Genomic DNA, 16,326 nt, shown 5'->3' with positions numbered 1-16,326 from the left:
GACGACTTAAGTAAAAATTTTAACTTAACGCATGCATTGGAATTCATCTTCTGTCATATATTGACAAATAAGTGAGGTTAAATTTCTGCTGTTGATTTTACGTTAGGATAACTCGCATTTTTGCGATTTATTTTGATTTATATATTCCTATTTTTTGTAAATTCTACCGTAATAGATAGTATAAAGTAGTATATAATAGTTTATAGTAAATATAATATAGTGTAGTGTACGTACTCTCTTTATCTTTGGTATGCACACCATTGGTTTTTTTTATTTTCAATGATGTCCTTGTATTTGGACACCAAGGAAACCAATTCCCCGTTTTTTGATTAGAAAATTTACTCTTTTTTTTAATTTTTTTCATATTCTTATAAAGTATTTCCATACTCTGACAAATCAGAACTAACATACCTTAATTTTTAAAACTCTCTCTACATTTTTAAACCGTTATATTTTAAAACTTGCAACTGAATTATTGCTAAGCTAATTAATAATTCTCAACTAGATTAATTTTAAATGAGCAAATAATTTCGCAAAATACACAAGATGACAAGAATCATATACCTAATAACAATTTACAATAAATATTGAAATGACATTTTCTTATGTCTAATGACATTAATGTCAAAAATGACACAAATTTTCTTCTTTTTTGGTGTTTTTTCATTAAAAACGAGTCAAAAGGTTAAGAATTTTTGACAATTTTGCAAAGTTGGTATCTCTGATAACTTAAGTTTTTTCTTGGCTAAGTTAAGTAAAAACTTGTATGGTGGAACGCAAATTTTTACTAAGAAATTTTTTTGACTAAGCAAAACCGGGAACCGGGCGTTATTCTTTATTTAAAACTTTAAAAACTATGTGTGCCCGTTACTATAAAACTATTTGGCATATCCTTATGGTACTTGGCAGAAAGTGTAGGTACTGTACACCCAACTAAATTATCTTAAATAATCGTTTGTGGTTAATACCAGAGGCGTACGACAGGGGAAAGTGAATGGTTGACCCTTCCCAAATTCTACGCCACTGACGAAACTGCTATTTTAGCAAAATTTTTAGATTCTCCAATGCTTTCTATGCCAATAATATACTCTTCATTCGTAACGATAAAGTCATTAGTTTTCGAGATATTTGAAGTTAAAAATGAAAAGGCACACTTATTTTGATTAATGTATTATGCTCCTTCGTTTTTAGCTTCAAATATCTCGAAAACTAATGGCTTTATCGTTACGAATGAAGAGTATGTTTTTTATAGAGAAAGTAATGGAGAATAAAAAAATTGCACTAGAATAGCAATTCCGCCAGTGGCGTAGAATTTGGGAAGGATTAACCACTCACGTTCCCCAGTCGTACGCCTCTGGTAGTAACCAGAAACGTTTGTTTAACATAATTTAGTAGATCGTACAATACCAGCATCACTTACTAAATTTCGTGTTGTTGTCCCATGTCTGTCAGGAAATATTCAAAAATTAATAAAATAAAAGTTTAATTCTGACACCCTGTTCGGTTATTATCAACTTTTGTACTAAGGTAAGTTAGCTTAAATCGATCTATTTTAACCTCAGGATTCTAAGGTTAAGTTATGGCCCATTCTTTACCAAACACCCGAATCGGAGAATACAGTAAGCGTATGGGATTAGAGATTAATACCAAAAAATACCAAATTCGTGATCATCTCCAGAAACTTGGATGCATTTGAAAACTCCAGCATAACACTCCAAGTCCATTGAAAGAGTGAGTAAATTTAAATACTTGGGAACGTGGCTTTTGAAGACTGGTCATCGGACACGGAAGTAAAATGTCGCATTTAGTAAGCCCGGCAAGCTTTCGTAAAATTCAGGAAGATACTGACCTGTTCAGAGTTCGATCTTCAACTGATATGAGACTAACGTTTACTAAAGCCTTGGTTTCCTCGAAAGCGGCACCGACAAACTGCGATTACCTGCGACCGTAACACTGCGATGAATGACGTCAGATTACGGTGAAAAATTCAAGGTTCTTCACTGCGGCAATGGAATGTGCAAACTCAGCAAGCGGTGGCTTCCAATGCATCCTTGGAAAGCACTGCTATTATTTTGCGTGGTACAGATTTTTATGACGTCATTCATCGCAGTGTTACGGTCGCAGTTTGTCGGTGCCGCTTTCGAGGAAACCCAGGCTTAAGTGCTACGTATGGTCGGTGCTGCTATATGACGTAGAGAGCTGGATACTCAATACGAGGGATATAAACAGATTGGAAGCTTTCGAAATGTGGCTTTATCGCCGTATCCTAAAGATACCATGGACGGCGAAAGTCACAAATGTAGATGTCATTAAAAGAATCAACCAGTATCGTATCAACAGCTACAACCAGTTTTCAAAAATAGTCCTTGGTATCTCAATGTTCCTTACATAGATAGAAGACATATATAACAACTATTACCAGAATGTGTACTGGTCACTGTTTGGTTCCAAATCACCTATTTAAAATGGGGATAGTAGAACATTCTTATTGTGAATGTGGTCAATTAGCAGATTTACAACATGTGATTCTTGAATGCCCTATTAATACTGTGCAAAATTTTGATTTGTATACTGAACTAGCTAAAAATGGGTGCCCAACACCAATATCCCTTACAACCCTTCTTTATAAACCGCAGTTGGTTCTTATTAAATTTTTACACATTTTTTGAATATACACAAAATTAAGTTGAGGAAAGTAAAATATTGAAAATAAATAGATAACATAAATGAATATACAGGGTGTTTCATTAATAATTGTCCATATAGTAACTGGAGAAACCTTAGCACAAAATACGAAGATGTAACCTAAAACACTTAAATACAATGTGGTTCCTTCTGAGTTACAGGGTGTTTTATATAAAAATTTAAAAACTATTTTTGCTAAGCATTTTAAAACTGTTCGACGTATCTTTTTCATACTTGGCAGAAAGTGCGACTACTATACACCCTACTAAATTATGATAAACAAACGTTTATAGCTACTACCAGAGGCGTATGACAGGAGATAGTGAATGGTTGACCCTTCTCAAATTCTACGCCACTGGAGGAATTACTATTTTAGTGCCATTTTTAGATTCTCCAATACTTTCTACGTAAATAATATACTCTTCATTGGTAACGATAAAGTTATTAGTTTTTGAGATATTTGAAGTTAAATATGAAACGGCACAGTTATTTTGATTAATTTATGATAAGATTCATATGATTAAAATTTAAAAATTATTTGTACCCAGTACTTTAAAACTATTTGGCGTATCCTTATCATACTTGGCAGAAAGTGTAGGCACTGTACACCCTACTAAATTAAGATAAATAAACGTTTCTAGCTACTACCAGAGGCGTACGACAGGGGGTAGTGGCTGGTTGACCCTTCCCAAATTCTACGCAACTGACGAAATTGATATTTTAGTGTAATTTTTTGATTTTTCAATACTTTTTATGTAAATAATATACGCTTCATTCGTAACGATAAAATGATTAGTTTTCGAGATATTTGAAATTAAGAATTAAGCGACACAATACATTAATCAAAATAACCGTGTCGTTTCATTTTTAACTTCAAAGATCTCGAAAACTAATGACTTTATCGTTACGAATGAAGAGTATATTATTTTCATAGAAAGTATTGGAGAATACAAAAATTGAACTAAAATAGCAATTCCGCCAGTGGCGTAGAATTTGGAAAGGGTCAACCATTCACTTTCCCCCGTCGTACGCCTCTGGTAATAGCCAGAAACGTTTGTTTAACGTAATTTAGTAGTTTGTACAGTCCCTATACTTTCTGCCAAGTATGAAAAGGATACGTCGAATATTTTTAAAATGCTGAGCAAAAATAGTTTTTAAATTTTTAGATAAAACACCCTTTAACTCAGTAAGGAACCACATTTTATTTAAGTGTTTTAGGTTAAATCTTCGTATTTTGTGTTAAGGTTTCTCCAGTTACTATATGGACAATTATTAATGAAACACCCTGTATAATAATAAATAATTTGAAAAATATGTCAAAAGTACACGTGAAAATATAATTCATATAACCTAATAATATAATCTTTTGTTTCTTTATAAACATTCTGTAATCACCTGGGTCTTTCACTATACCTATCTGAGGCAACAACATGGGATTGTGCAATGGTCAGGTGTTGCCCTGTATAAGAGAAGTTTGTGCCTTTGTTGTATTTATCCCATGCCAACTCAAAATTGCCTGTTAAAAAGACATAGAAGAATAAGATTGTGTAATGGTCGGCAGTTACCCCTGAAAGAAAAACGTTTTTGTCTTGTTGAATTTGTCCCATGCCAACTCAAAATTGCCAGTAGACTCAAAAAAAAGTAGAAGAAAAAGATTGTGTAATGGTTGGCAGTTGCCCCTGAGAGCAAAAAGTTTGTGTCTTTGTTGTATTTGTCCCATGCCAACTCATAATTGCCAGTAAACTAAAAAAGAAGTAGAAGAATAAGATTGTGTAGTAGTCGGCAGTTGCCCCCGAGAGAAAAAAGTTTAATGTCGTTGAAAAAAAAGTTTAGTTGTTGTATTTGTCCCATGCCAACTCAAAATTTCTACTAAATCAAAGAAGAAAAAGAAGATTGTGTATTCATAGACAGTTGCCCCTAGCGTGAAATTTTTTTATCTTATCATGTTTGTCCCACACCAACCAAAATTGCCAGTTAACTAAAGAAGAAGAAGAAGCAAATTGTACAATGTACTAACTCCAAATTGTAAGTGAATAAGGGATTTTTCCCTTATTCCGAGACGATGAGCTGGCCAAATACCCAAGTAGGTGGAGGCCAATAAACTGAAGAAGAAGAAGAAGAAGAATCAACCATAACGCCAACTTTTCGATACTATCAAGAAAAGGAAAACATCGTATCTGGGTCGCAGCATGCGAAATAAGATACCAGTTCATGCAACTTATAATCGAGGGTAAAATTTAAGGCCAGAGAGGAATGGGGCGCAATAAATGTCCTGGCTCCGAAACATAAAGGTACGTATCCATTATGTTAGTGCTCCGCGCTCCTGCAACTGGATACGTTGGCGCTCCCCCTCGGGGCAACAGTGCGCGATCTGCCTCGGTGCTCCAATCGGTGGCGGTTTATACGTAGAGGAGGAATGCCGTATCGATTGGAGCAGTTGCTCGGAGCGCGGAGCACCAACATAATAGATACGTGTCTTAAGGCAATGGACAGGTATTAACGACATACAACCTCTGATACATATTGCAAGAAACAGAGAGTTAATGGAAAATGTTATCGCTAACATCCATTAATGGATTTGCATCTGAAGAAGAGAGTAGTAGTATGTACGGATTGTAGTCTGTGAATTTTAGAAAGATTTGCAAGTTCTTCATTAACAATTGCACTGTATTATTTGTTCTAGATCTAGAGATGAATAGTCTTATAGTCTTAACAGTAGAACACCATAAAAAATCTTTTAAATAAAGAAGACTAGTGAAAGTTTAGTTGACATACAACACAGAACGAAGGAATATAATAATTGTATAAGTTGTTTTAGTACTGATGACTTTGACTTGTTTATAACCTTCTTTCCTGAGTTCCTATTAAAGCCAAAGTATCAATACTATTTTCAGTCAGTTAAAACAAAATTTATGTTTGCGAATGCTGGATTATATGAAAATTAACGTTTAATAACGTATTTAAAATTGCAGTAAATATATTCTGTATAATTAAAGTTGAAATACTTGTTCGCATGCATATTTATAAAATGCAAATTTTATTCGCTTTTACTACTACACTGGGGTTCGTTCTGGCATACCTAATTATTAAGAAATTATAAACTCGCTTAAAATTCAATGCTCGTGTTACAGATTTTTTATTATATCGTTTTGTTGATTACAGAACCGATTGAGTTTTGCTCGGTTCAATAAAAATTAACTATTTAAGACGAAAGTCCATTGGCTGTGTGCATTGACCATTTATTTGATAAACAGCTGATCAGTTTCTACTTATTATTAATATCTCTGTCCTCCTGTAGAAAACTTGACTCTTACTGAAGACGCCATAAAACGGTTAGAGGCGTTTAAAATATGGTGCTACTGACGATGTTGAGGGTCTCATATATGTATATGTTATAGTCAAAGCCCGAATTTCAGGCACTCCTAGGTTTGACTAGGCAATCCTCAGGTCTGACTGACGGTCTTAGTCAAAGCCCGAAATAAATTAGAATTTCGGCCTTTGACTAGTCAAAACTAGGAGAGACAAAGTTGTTCAGGCAAAGGTCGAAATTTAATTTTATGAAATCGGGGTTTGACTAGTCAAACTCCGATCAGCTATTAAAATGTCGTAATTTGTTAGATTAGGTTTAATAAAACGTAATTTTTTAATTTTAATGTTTATTATTTTTATGTTGTCGTAATTAAAATAAAAAAATTAGTGTTTATTCTCACATGTTGATGCATTATAGCATTTGGAGTTGCACAATACGTTAGACCTTTTACACTTACATAATTTTGAAGAGCATTTCTTATTGCAGTAGCATTTTATAAAGCCTTGTCCTCCAAATTTAGAACCTTTTGTACAAATTTCTCTTTGTAGAGACAGCTTAACATCTGGAACATCTTCTAAATTAAGAAAATTCTCTTTGCATTCTCTTACTTGATTTCTTGAAATACGTAATTTGGTTTGACTAAGTATATGAATTTTATTTTAGCACAAACAGATGGAATGGGAATGTCATCGTCAACTGTGAAACAAGATATTGCAATCGGAGAAAAAACTAAGGATCACCATAATACTAAGGAAGCCCCTGGACCGTCGTCACTGGGAGAGGAAGAAAATTGTCAAACAATTCAGATTACTTCTTCAGAAGTGGTTTGTTGTATTTGCCAAAAAGAGATCTCTGACGCAGATACGTGCATAATTTGTAATTAGGTGGTACATGTTGTGTGCGCTGACAGCACACTTGGCGTATACTATGAAGGTTTTAAAATGCATGCGTTGTGCACAGACAGAAAAGATTAAAATAAATAAAGGAAAGGCGATTGAAGGTCTTCATGCCCAGGATAATGCTATGAATCAATTAAGTGAAAAAAAAATTCCTTCAATTTCGATCGGAAAAACTAATAATACCTCTCCCCAGCTTTGATAGTCTCAAAGATGCTCGACATATTTTGGATATCATATAGGATAAAACAATTGACGTTTTATATAGAGTTGGTACGAAATTAGGAACAATAAACACACTTTTTTCAAGAAATCAAACATAAAAAGATAATTTTCTTAATTTTGAAGATGTTCCAGACGTTAAGCTGTCTCAAAGAGAAATTAGTACAAAAAATTCTAAATTTGCAGGACAAGGCTTTATAAAATGCAATAAAAAATGCTCTTCAAAATTATGTAAGTGTACCTAAAATGTCTAACATATTGTGCAACTCTAAATGCCATAATGCCTCAACATGTGAGAATAAACACTATTTTTTTTAATTGCGACTATATAAAAATAATAAACATTAAAATTAAAAAATAACGTTTTATTAAACCTAATCTAACAAATTACGACATTTTAATAGTTGATCGGGGTTTGACTAGTCAAACCCCGATTCCATAAAATTAAATTTCGACCTTTGCCTGACCAACTTAGTATCTCCTAGGTTTGACTAGTCAAAGGCCGAAACTGTAATTTATTTCGGGCTTTGACTAAGACCGTCAGTCAGACCTGAGGATTGCCTAGTCAAACCTAGGAGTGCCTGAAATTCGGGCTTTGACTATAACATATACACCACACAACTAAGATAACTATTCTCCAGAGGCTAAGAAAAGACAAAGACATTATTAACACCGTAAAGAACAGAAAATTGGCTTACTTCGGCCACATTATGCGTAATAATAAATACCGACTTCTACAGTTGATTCTACAACTCAAGATTGAGGGCAAGAGAGGCCCTGGATGCTGACTGGCCAATCTTAGGAAGTGGACTGGTCTAATGTTAACTGATCTATTTTAATCTGCTGTGAATACAATAAAATGGGTAAATGTGGTCGCCAACATCTCTAGAAGATACCTTTAGAAGAAGATTACATTACATGACATACGCGGCAGAAACACGACCCGACACAGAGAGGACAAAAATATTGCTCGAAACAGCGGAGATGAAAACCCTTCGAAAAATCGATGGTAAGACTATGGGACAGAGCTAGAAGTACAGATATACGACGTAGATGCAAGGTGTATAGCATTAATAACTGGGTAAGAAACAGAAGAATAGAATGGAATGACCACATAAGCCGAATGACAACAAATAGGGTAGTCAGGGCAGCGAGAGACGGTTCCCCAATAGGAAGACGATCAGTGGGAAGACCACGAAAACGATGGAACGACAACTTACTAGAGGCACATTGAAAAAACAGAGTCATGTATATACAAAAAGAAGAAGAAGAAGAAGAACTCTGCTCCTACTGGGTCTACAGACTTCGTATATACACGATAGTCAGGACAGCGACAGACGGTTCCCCAATAGGAAGACCACGAAAACGATGGAACGACAACTTACTAGAGGCACATTGAAAAAACAGACAAAGTCATGTCTATACAAAAAGAAGAAGAAGATTACTATAATGTATGTATGCAGTGAAAATATTTTAAGCCAGCAAACTTTTATACGAATCTATTAAGCTTCTACTTACACCTAGCTGTATCTGTTAGAACGATCGGTTTCATCAACACTATGCTACTATGCACATGCAGCAGGTTCATAGAATAGAAGAAAATAATTTCTGTGAAGCAATGTGTATTGGTATCTCGCAGGTTTTTGACCAAATGTGACATCTCTTTAAAAATAGATTATCTTGTAATTATCACTTATTACTAATTTCATACCTAGTTTATAAACAGACAACGAAAACAAACAAATCATATCACAGAAAACGTGGATCACTTTCTATACTTACGTCATGCCATCAAGCTGGGAAAGGCAAATCAGGATGCTGAAATAAAAAGAAGAGCACAATTAACTTAGGCCACTTTTGGTACGCTTTGTCACACGTAGGAAAAGAGTTTGAAATTCTCATGATCGCAATAATCAAAACGCTGCATGGCAATTGTAGATTTTCAAACTCTTTCCTACGTTTGACTAACTATAAATTAGTATACAGTATACACCTTAAAAACAGTTCCAATCTTATAAACTTAAACTGTACATTTGTCTACTACTATTACCAAGTCTATAAAAACTATTAACACAAAAACCAATAGGAAGAAATTATGTTTTCCACCTACCTCTACCGAAAGTATACTTTTCCGGGCCTGTTTGTAGGGAGCAAAGTTGTACTTTTCCTCCCTAGGGAGGAAAATATTTTTCCTCCCTAGGGAGGAAAAGTAAAAGTGACGTCATGGTATTTCATTCATGAAATATAACTTATTGATGCCCTGTATAATATCTATTTTCTATTACGAAGTATCTATACATTTTAACGTTTATTTATAAAACATCCTGTATTTTGCAGAATGGTAAAAAACAGTAAATTGTTATTTTGATTTAACAATGTTTACATTAATAATTTGACTTATATTTGACAGTTGACAGTTATATTGTACCTACTTGTTGTTTTAGTTCTAATAAATTTTGTTGGTTAGTTACATAAATAAATTAAGTAAAAATGAAAAAATGACTGGTTATTTGAGGAAGGTGGAAAAACCATATGTATAACATGGGAGTAAAGTGCCTTTTCCTCCCTTGAATGACTACTGCCCTCCGCTACGCGTCGGGCAGTAAACTTCATTCTCGGGAGGAAAAGTTGCACTTTCCTCCCTTGTTATACAAATAGCTATTTTCTACGGCCGTGCTTAAACAGCCACTTTCTAGCATGCATTTCGTTTCCGAAAGTTGCACTTTCCCGCACGGCGTGCGTGAAAGTAAATTTTCCCGCACGGCGTGCGGGAAAGTAGAATACCTTCTAATATGGCATTATAATATACTATAATACATGCAATTAACTAATATTGAGATATTATTTACTAATTTATTTTAAATGTATCTTATTTTGTTCATGTTTTAATGAAATTAACGCAATAATTCGATGAAATAAAATTATTTTGACATATTTGAAAGTAAAATCAGTAGACAATTACAATGGTTTTAAATCGTCGCCATGAAAACCAATATCGTCGTCGTTGTAACCCATTATATTGAAAGTTTGGTTTTGACAACCTTGTCAAAGAATTAATTTGTGTACTTTCACTTCTAAATAAGAATTGATATGACTCTATTTTTTGTGGCTTTTTTCCAAACATACGGCCCTAGAAAAAATATTGTTCCTAACTCATGCGGAAAGTGTCTTTCCCGCACTCGACTGCTTGCCCGAACTCCGCTATCGCGTCGTTCGGGTCAACGGCAGTCTCGTGCGTGAAGGTATCATTTTCTGCATTAGTTAGAGTTAGAAAAATAACTATTTTAGTATCACCCAGAAAAAAAAAGAACACGGAAATAAGACAAAAGACGGAACATAACAAGAGGGCAGGGAGAATCCTGGCGTAGATATTAACCTTTAACTACCCGCGCATCAAGTTATAACATAACTACACGCGTGGCGTACTTTGTACGCCACAAGAAAATACACTTAAAAACAGCGGATTTGTTTAATTTTTTATTTAAAAATACACTTGTTTGTTATAAACCTTATTCGGCATCAGTGAATACTTGGAGTTCCTTTTGAGTAAGCCAATTGGGATTTATAACTGGAATCATGGAATAACTGGATTCCATGATAAATAAAATTACTAATAAAAAATTTTTTTTAATGTGATTTTTTACAGGAGAAAAAGTATTGTTTATAAAGAAAAATATATCTTTTGCCATAATGACTAAAAAACAATTAAAATATTTACTTATATTACGACTTATAGTAATATAATCCTGGGGTATATTGTCCACCACCGGAAACAACAAATAATAAAATGTAAATTACGATCTTTCCAGAACGCCGATTATAACGAAACTAAAACCAAATTGTAAAGCACATTCCAGTGATAGGTTAGAAAAATAAGCAAGGTCAAACATTAAATTTTTAAATATATTTCCAGTAGAATTCTTATATCTGGCGTACAAAGTACGCCAGCGCGTGTAGTTAAAGGTTAAGGGAGAACAAAATAAGCACAGGAAGATCTGAAAAGACCCGTGGAGGCGACATAAGAGCAGTGGTGAGCAAATTGTGGATGAACTTGGCGCAGGACAAAGAAAGATGGAAGTAATTGAGAAATACCTACATCCAGCAGTGGATTTACAACGGTTGACGAAGAAAGAGATATTTGAAAATATAAGACTTTTTATTTCTCCACCTTGTTTCATTCAGGCAAGTTGCGGCTCTGTTTGCCTTATTCACTTGATCTTCCACTTCTGTTTCGACGAGCTTTTCGTAGCTGCATAGTGTGATGCGTAGATATTTAAACTCCATGACTTGTTCTATTATTTGACCCTCCAGCTCTAATTTACACCTTATTAGATCTGCTGTTATAACCATGCATTTGGTCTTTTTTGAAGCATACGTTGTAAATCATCTTTACTTTGAGAGATTACTTTTACTTACTTTACTTACGTTTTTTATTACTTCATCCATGCTCAGGTTGAACAATAGAGGACTCAGAAAATCCCCCTTGTCTTATCCCATTGCCAACTTCAGTTGGGTCGGTTAGTTCTTCTTCTACTTTTACTTTTATTGTGTTGTTCTAGTAGATATTTTCGATCGTTTTAATTATTCCTAGAGGCATATGTACAATAAATGGATAACGTCCTTTAATTTGACCCTGTCAAATGCCTTCTTAAGATTCACGAAACAAATATGCCAGCCTAATGACTTCTATTGAACCTGCCTGATTATAGGCAGGTATACCTAAATATAGCGTCTGTGTATGATCCCACCGACCTAAAACCTTGTTAAATAAAATTAACATGAAGTAAAACTCCCTAGTGTAGTTGGTATATTTGTTGTTGTTCCTTCTTGTTGTTCTTCTGCTAATATTATTTTATTCGTTCTGTGTGTTATCAATAATTAACAAACAGACAAAATAAATTACTTCCTTTGTAATTCTCTGGGTCCGATTTGTCTCCCTTTTTGAAGAGGGGTATTAGGATGCTTCATCTTCACTCTTGTGGTATTCTGTTTCATTCTATTATTGTTGGATTAGTTTTAATAGTTGTTTGGTCAGATCTTGTCCTCCGTACTTTAGGAGTTCATTCGATATTATGTCCTCTCCTGGTTTTATAATTTTTATTTTCCTTTACCTCTGCTTCTTCAATGTTTATTTCTTCGTTTATTGTCACTTCAGGTGTTAATGATTCATCATTATCGTCACCTTTAGCAGATTAATGTTTCCTTTGCCAATTAATGTTTCTACATTTTTAGTTTTTCTGTCATAGTTTCGTAAAATTATTATTTATCACCAGACTCTATACCTTCAAACATATAAGATATACAATAAATATAATGTGTAAACGATATTAAAACTAACCGTTGCATGTTGCAGAGATCTACAATCCTCGTATATTTTTTACCAAATTTGGAAATACCCCATGCAAAGGAGATGATTTATACGGTTATTTACCAACACGCTGCGGTAGCTCAAAGCAGTAATCAATCTGCATCCATCAAGTTTGTAAAAGCCCGAGGCCACCAACACATTCACTACCGAAGACGGTAGATGTATGCAAAGTGAAAACTCGCGACAAAATATCGTTTCGAATATATAGGTACACAAGTTCTGCATAAGCCAATAAAACGTTATTCTGCAATATATTGGTGATACGCCAACAATCAGCAAAAGAATTGCTACTTTACGACCTATCCACTGCCAATATACATCGAGAAACGTAATATAAATACATACATCATAATAAGAAACAAAAAGTATATATGTTACCGGCCAAACACGATTTCAGGACAAACTAGTTTGGCCTAGGCCAAACTAGTTTGTCATAAACGCGTTAAGGCGGTATGACACTATGCATTTTCTTGTATCATTTCTAATATCGTTTCTGATATCGTTTCTTGTATACATTTTCTTGTATCATTTCTTATACGTACATTTGTGCCCTGTATGACACTATGCAAGTTCTTGTATCGAAAATTGTATGAAATTCGGCACGTGATTGGTCGAAATTTTGTTTGTCACCCTGCGTCACGTTACATTGGTATGGTAGTATTACTGCGTCTACAGTTGATTTTAAGGATTTTATAAAATTTATAAACTTTTAAAAACACAAATTTAACATTTTAATATTAACCAGAATTTTTACGTTGACTGTTGATTATTTGTTTTTATTTTGTTTTGATATTTGTGCTAAAATATTTGCATTAGAATTATCTTCAGTTTGATCCAAATTAGGAACTATCGTATTTTCCTCTATTAAAAAATTATGCAACACGAAACCCAAAGTTATACATAGTTTGAACTTTACTAGGAGCTAAATATATGGTTATTAGTAGAACATTAGTCCATACCAAACGGTATATTAAGTATCAATAAAAGATTTATAAATAATACCTACAAAAACACAAATAAATTCATCAAGACATAAATCATATGATCTCATTTTCAGCCGCCATTATGACATTTAGATATTTTACCAGCAGGTTTTACGTTTTTGCTCTTTGCGCAGAAATTGGCGCAGTTCTTGTACAAGAATCTGTGCCTGACTCAAATTCTTGTATCATTTCTGATATCGTTTCTTGTATCTGTGTATGACACTATGCATTTTTTTGACATATCAGAAACGATACAAGAAAATGCATAGTGTCATACAGCCTTTAGGATAAACTAGTTTGGCCTAGGATAAACTAGTTTGTCCTAAACGCGATAGGATAAACTAGTTTTGCCTAGACCAAAATAGTTTATCTTGATATTAATACGGATACTGTAGGATAAACTAGTACGGCCTAATGTAAACATTATAGTATACCTACAAAGCCAAAATAAATAGGTAAAGTGAATAAAATACTCATTTATATTACTCAATTGGAAAATAATCATTTTTATTTAAACGGTAATGATTTGTCGTTGAAACTAATGGATAATTTAGACAATGGACAAATACAAACAATCATATTGTAAAAAATAATCAGTTTTTTTATAAAAGCAATAATTATACCTCAGTTATAAAAACTATTATTTATTTTTTCATGGAGTGCTTTGATGACACTTCGAAATGCGGAGTATTATTGCCTTCTTGTACTTGCATCAGTTTGTGGAACAGTTTTTGTTGCAGCTGCACTTGACAACAAACTGAACCATGTTCTGATTTGACCTTGTCCTGATCCAACTGAATCTCTCTTGGTGCAAGTCTTAACGATATTTTAGAGCCTTGGTTTACATCTGCTAAGTTGGCACCAAACTTAGTGTACTTCGGAAACTATATTCTGGGTTTTATTTTTTCTTTCTAAATAATGTATCTAATTTTTTGGGGTATTAAAGTCTCAATTACGTTTTAAATTTTTTTGTCAGTTCAGAAATCGACATTTGTCATCAAACTTTTTAAAGGTAGCAGATATAAACTAAGGCTCTAAAATATCGTTAAGGGTTTCAGCAACGAGAGTTTCAATTGGATCAGGACAACGTTTTGTCAAATGCAGCTGCAACAGAAACTGTTCCACAAACAGATGTAAGTGCAAGAAGGCAATGATACTCCGCAATCTAAGTATCACCAAATAGTGCAGTCACTGAAGGTTTTCACCTCCGATTTCGTTGAACCTCCATCGATTTTCATGAAAATTTGCGAGTAATTAGAGGATACCTCAAGGAACAAAGGTGACATGATGCCAACTTGCGCTTTTACCCTGGGGGTGGATGCCACCCCTTCTCGGGGGTGAAAATTATTTTATTAAAAATAATACCATAAGTCGATAGAGGGACAAATTATAAGCAAAAGATTTTATTTTTTCGTAAAAAAATGCATGTTTTAAATCGGTTTTTCACGTCTAAATCAAAAACTATAAGCTTTAACAAAAAAGTTATAATTACTGAAATTGAAGATAATAAAAAATTTAATACATTCCTCACATAAAGAACGAAACTAATGTTAGTTCAAAGTGAGTTATTGGCAATTAAATGTGTATTTTTTTCGACGAGTACTCAAATCTAAGTATTCAAGCTTAAATAACGGGAAAACGATGCAATGTATAAAATATTCCTGCTAAACATTTGTCAAAGTACTTCGGAATACCTATCAAGTGAGCTTCAGAACAAGGTAATAGCGTCAAAATTAAGCAAGTTATAATGAAAATAAAAGAACCGTTTCGAATTTTTTAGGAAAAAGTGAAAAATAAAACATACGTCATTTACACAAAAATTAAAATTTATAGTAATCCTTACAAAAACTTCTTTATATTAGCATAAGTAATGTTTTTGATAATTTTGACTGGTTTAGAATGCATATTTTTGAAAAAAAGATGTAATTTAAAAAAATCATAATTTTTAAAATTATTGTAATTCTCATGTTCTTTTCATAATAACTCCAAAAATACTCAATATACGTAAAAAATTATATATAACCAAGTTTTACTTTTTTTCTGTGCCAAATATTTTACCAGTTTTACTATTTCTATGGGGTAAAAAATATCCGAGATAGAAACGTTCAAATCTTAAATTTTGCTGTGGGAACCATGCAACCGGGGTCATTTAACCTTTTATTTTTAAAAAAGTAAGGTGTTTAAACGATTAAGTTTAACGTGCTTAAATAGCACGTGGAATTATCAGTAGTAATAACCCAAGGACATTGATAATTGTTCGAAAAAATTTTATAACAGATTTCGAAAGCTTGTTGCTTGTAAGCAACAAGCTTGAGAAAGTTGTTAAAAAATTTTTGAGCATTTATCAATGTTCGAGGGTTATTCGGATAGAAAATTTTTTGCTGGTTATGAAAAAAAAAATACAGAGCAGAAACAATTTATTTAAATGTGCAATTAACAATTCTTCCACCGTCCGATTTCCATCTAATTCATATTTTCTATCATTGCAAAAGTCCATAAACGCTTTCCAACAAATTTTTTACTGTAAACAGTATTCTTTGGTATATTTGATTCGATAATTTCATTAATATTCTCATCAGTATTACAACCAAATCGTGACATTTTGAAATATTGAATATTTGAAATGTCAAAATCGAAATGAAACGAAATGTAGGTATCCATAGCTACATGATTGAGTGAAAACAGCCCATGGGATCTGTTTTCAGTATAATGTTGGTTTTATTGGTTGTATTCAATCAGATGACCACAAATTAATTGATTTCATTGGATTTCTAATTGAGCAAAAAATTTTCTTTCAAACAGTTTTTAGATAAATCTGATATCGTAAACCCGAACGGAGTTATTAAAAAAAACAATAACATT

At 33.3% G+C, this 16,326-nt stretch overlaps 1 protein-coding gene across 1 annotated transcript in view; it reads right to left on the bottom strand.

The window, feature by feature from the left end:
• LOC114328804 (polycomb group protein Psc-like) overlaps positions 1-16,326 on the bottom strand; it is a 727,697-nt gene that overhangs the window by 599,027 nt on the left and 112,344 nt on the right. Inside the window, exon 2 of the mRNA XM_050656461.1 lies at positions 8,896-8,931. Coding sequence (XP_050512418.1) covers positions 8,896-8,900 — 5 coding nt within the window. The 5' untranslated portion in view covers positions 8,901-8,931. The remainder of the gene's footprint in view (positions 1-8,895; positions 8,932-16,326) is intronic.

Source organism: Diabrotica virgifera, chromosome 7 (assembly GCF_917563875.1).
Source record: "Diabrotica virgifera virgifera chromosome 7, PGI_DIABVI_V3a".
NCBI classification, from domain to species: Eukaryota; Metazoa; Arthropoda; class Insecta; order Coleoptera; family Chrysomelidae; genus Diabrotica; species Diabrotica virgifera.
Note: the sequence above shows the minus strand (reverse complement) of the source record. Positions and strands in the feature narration are given on the sequence as shown.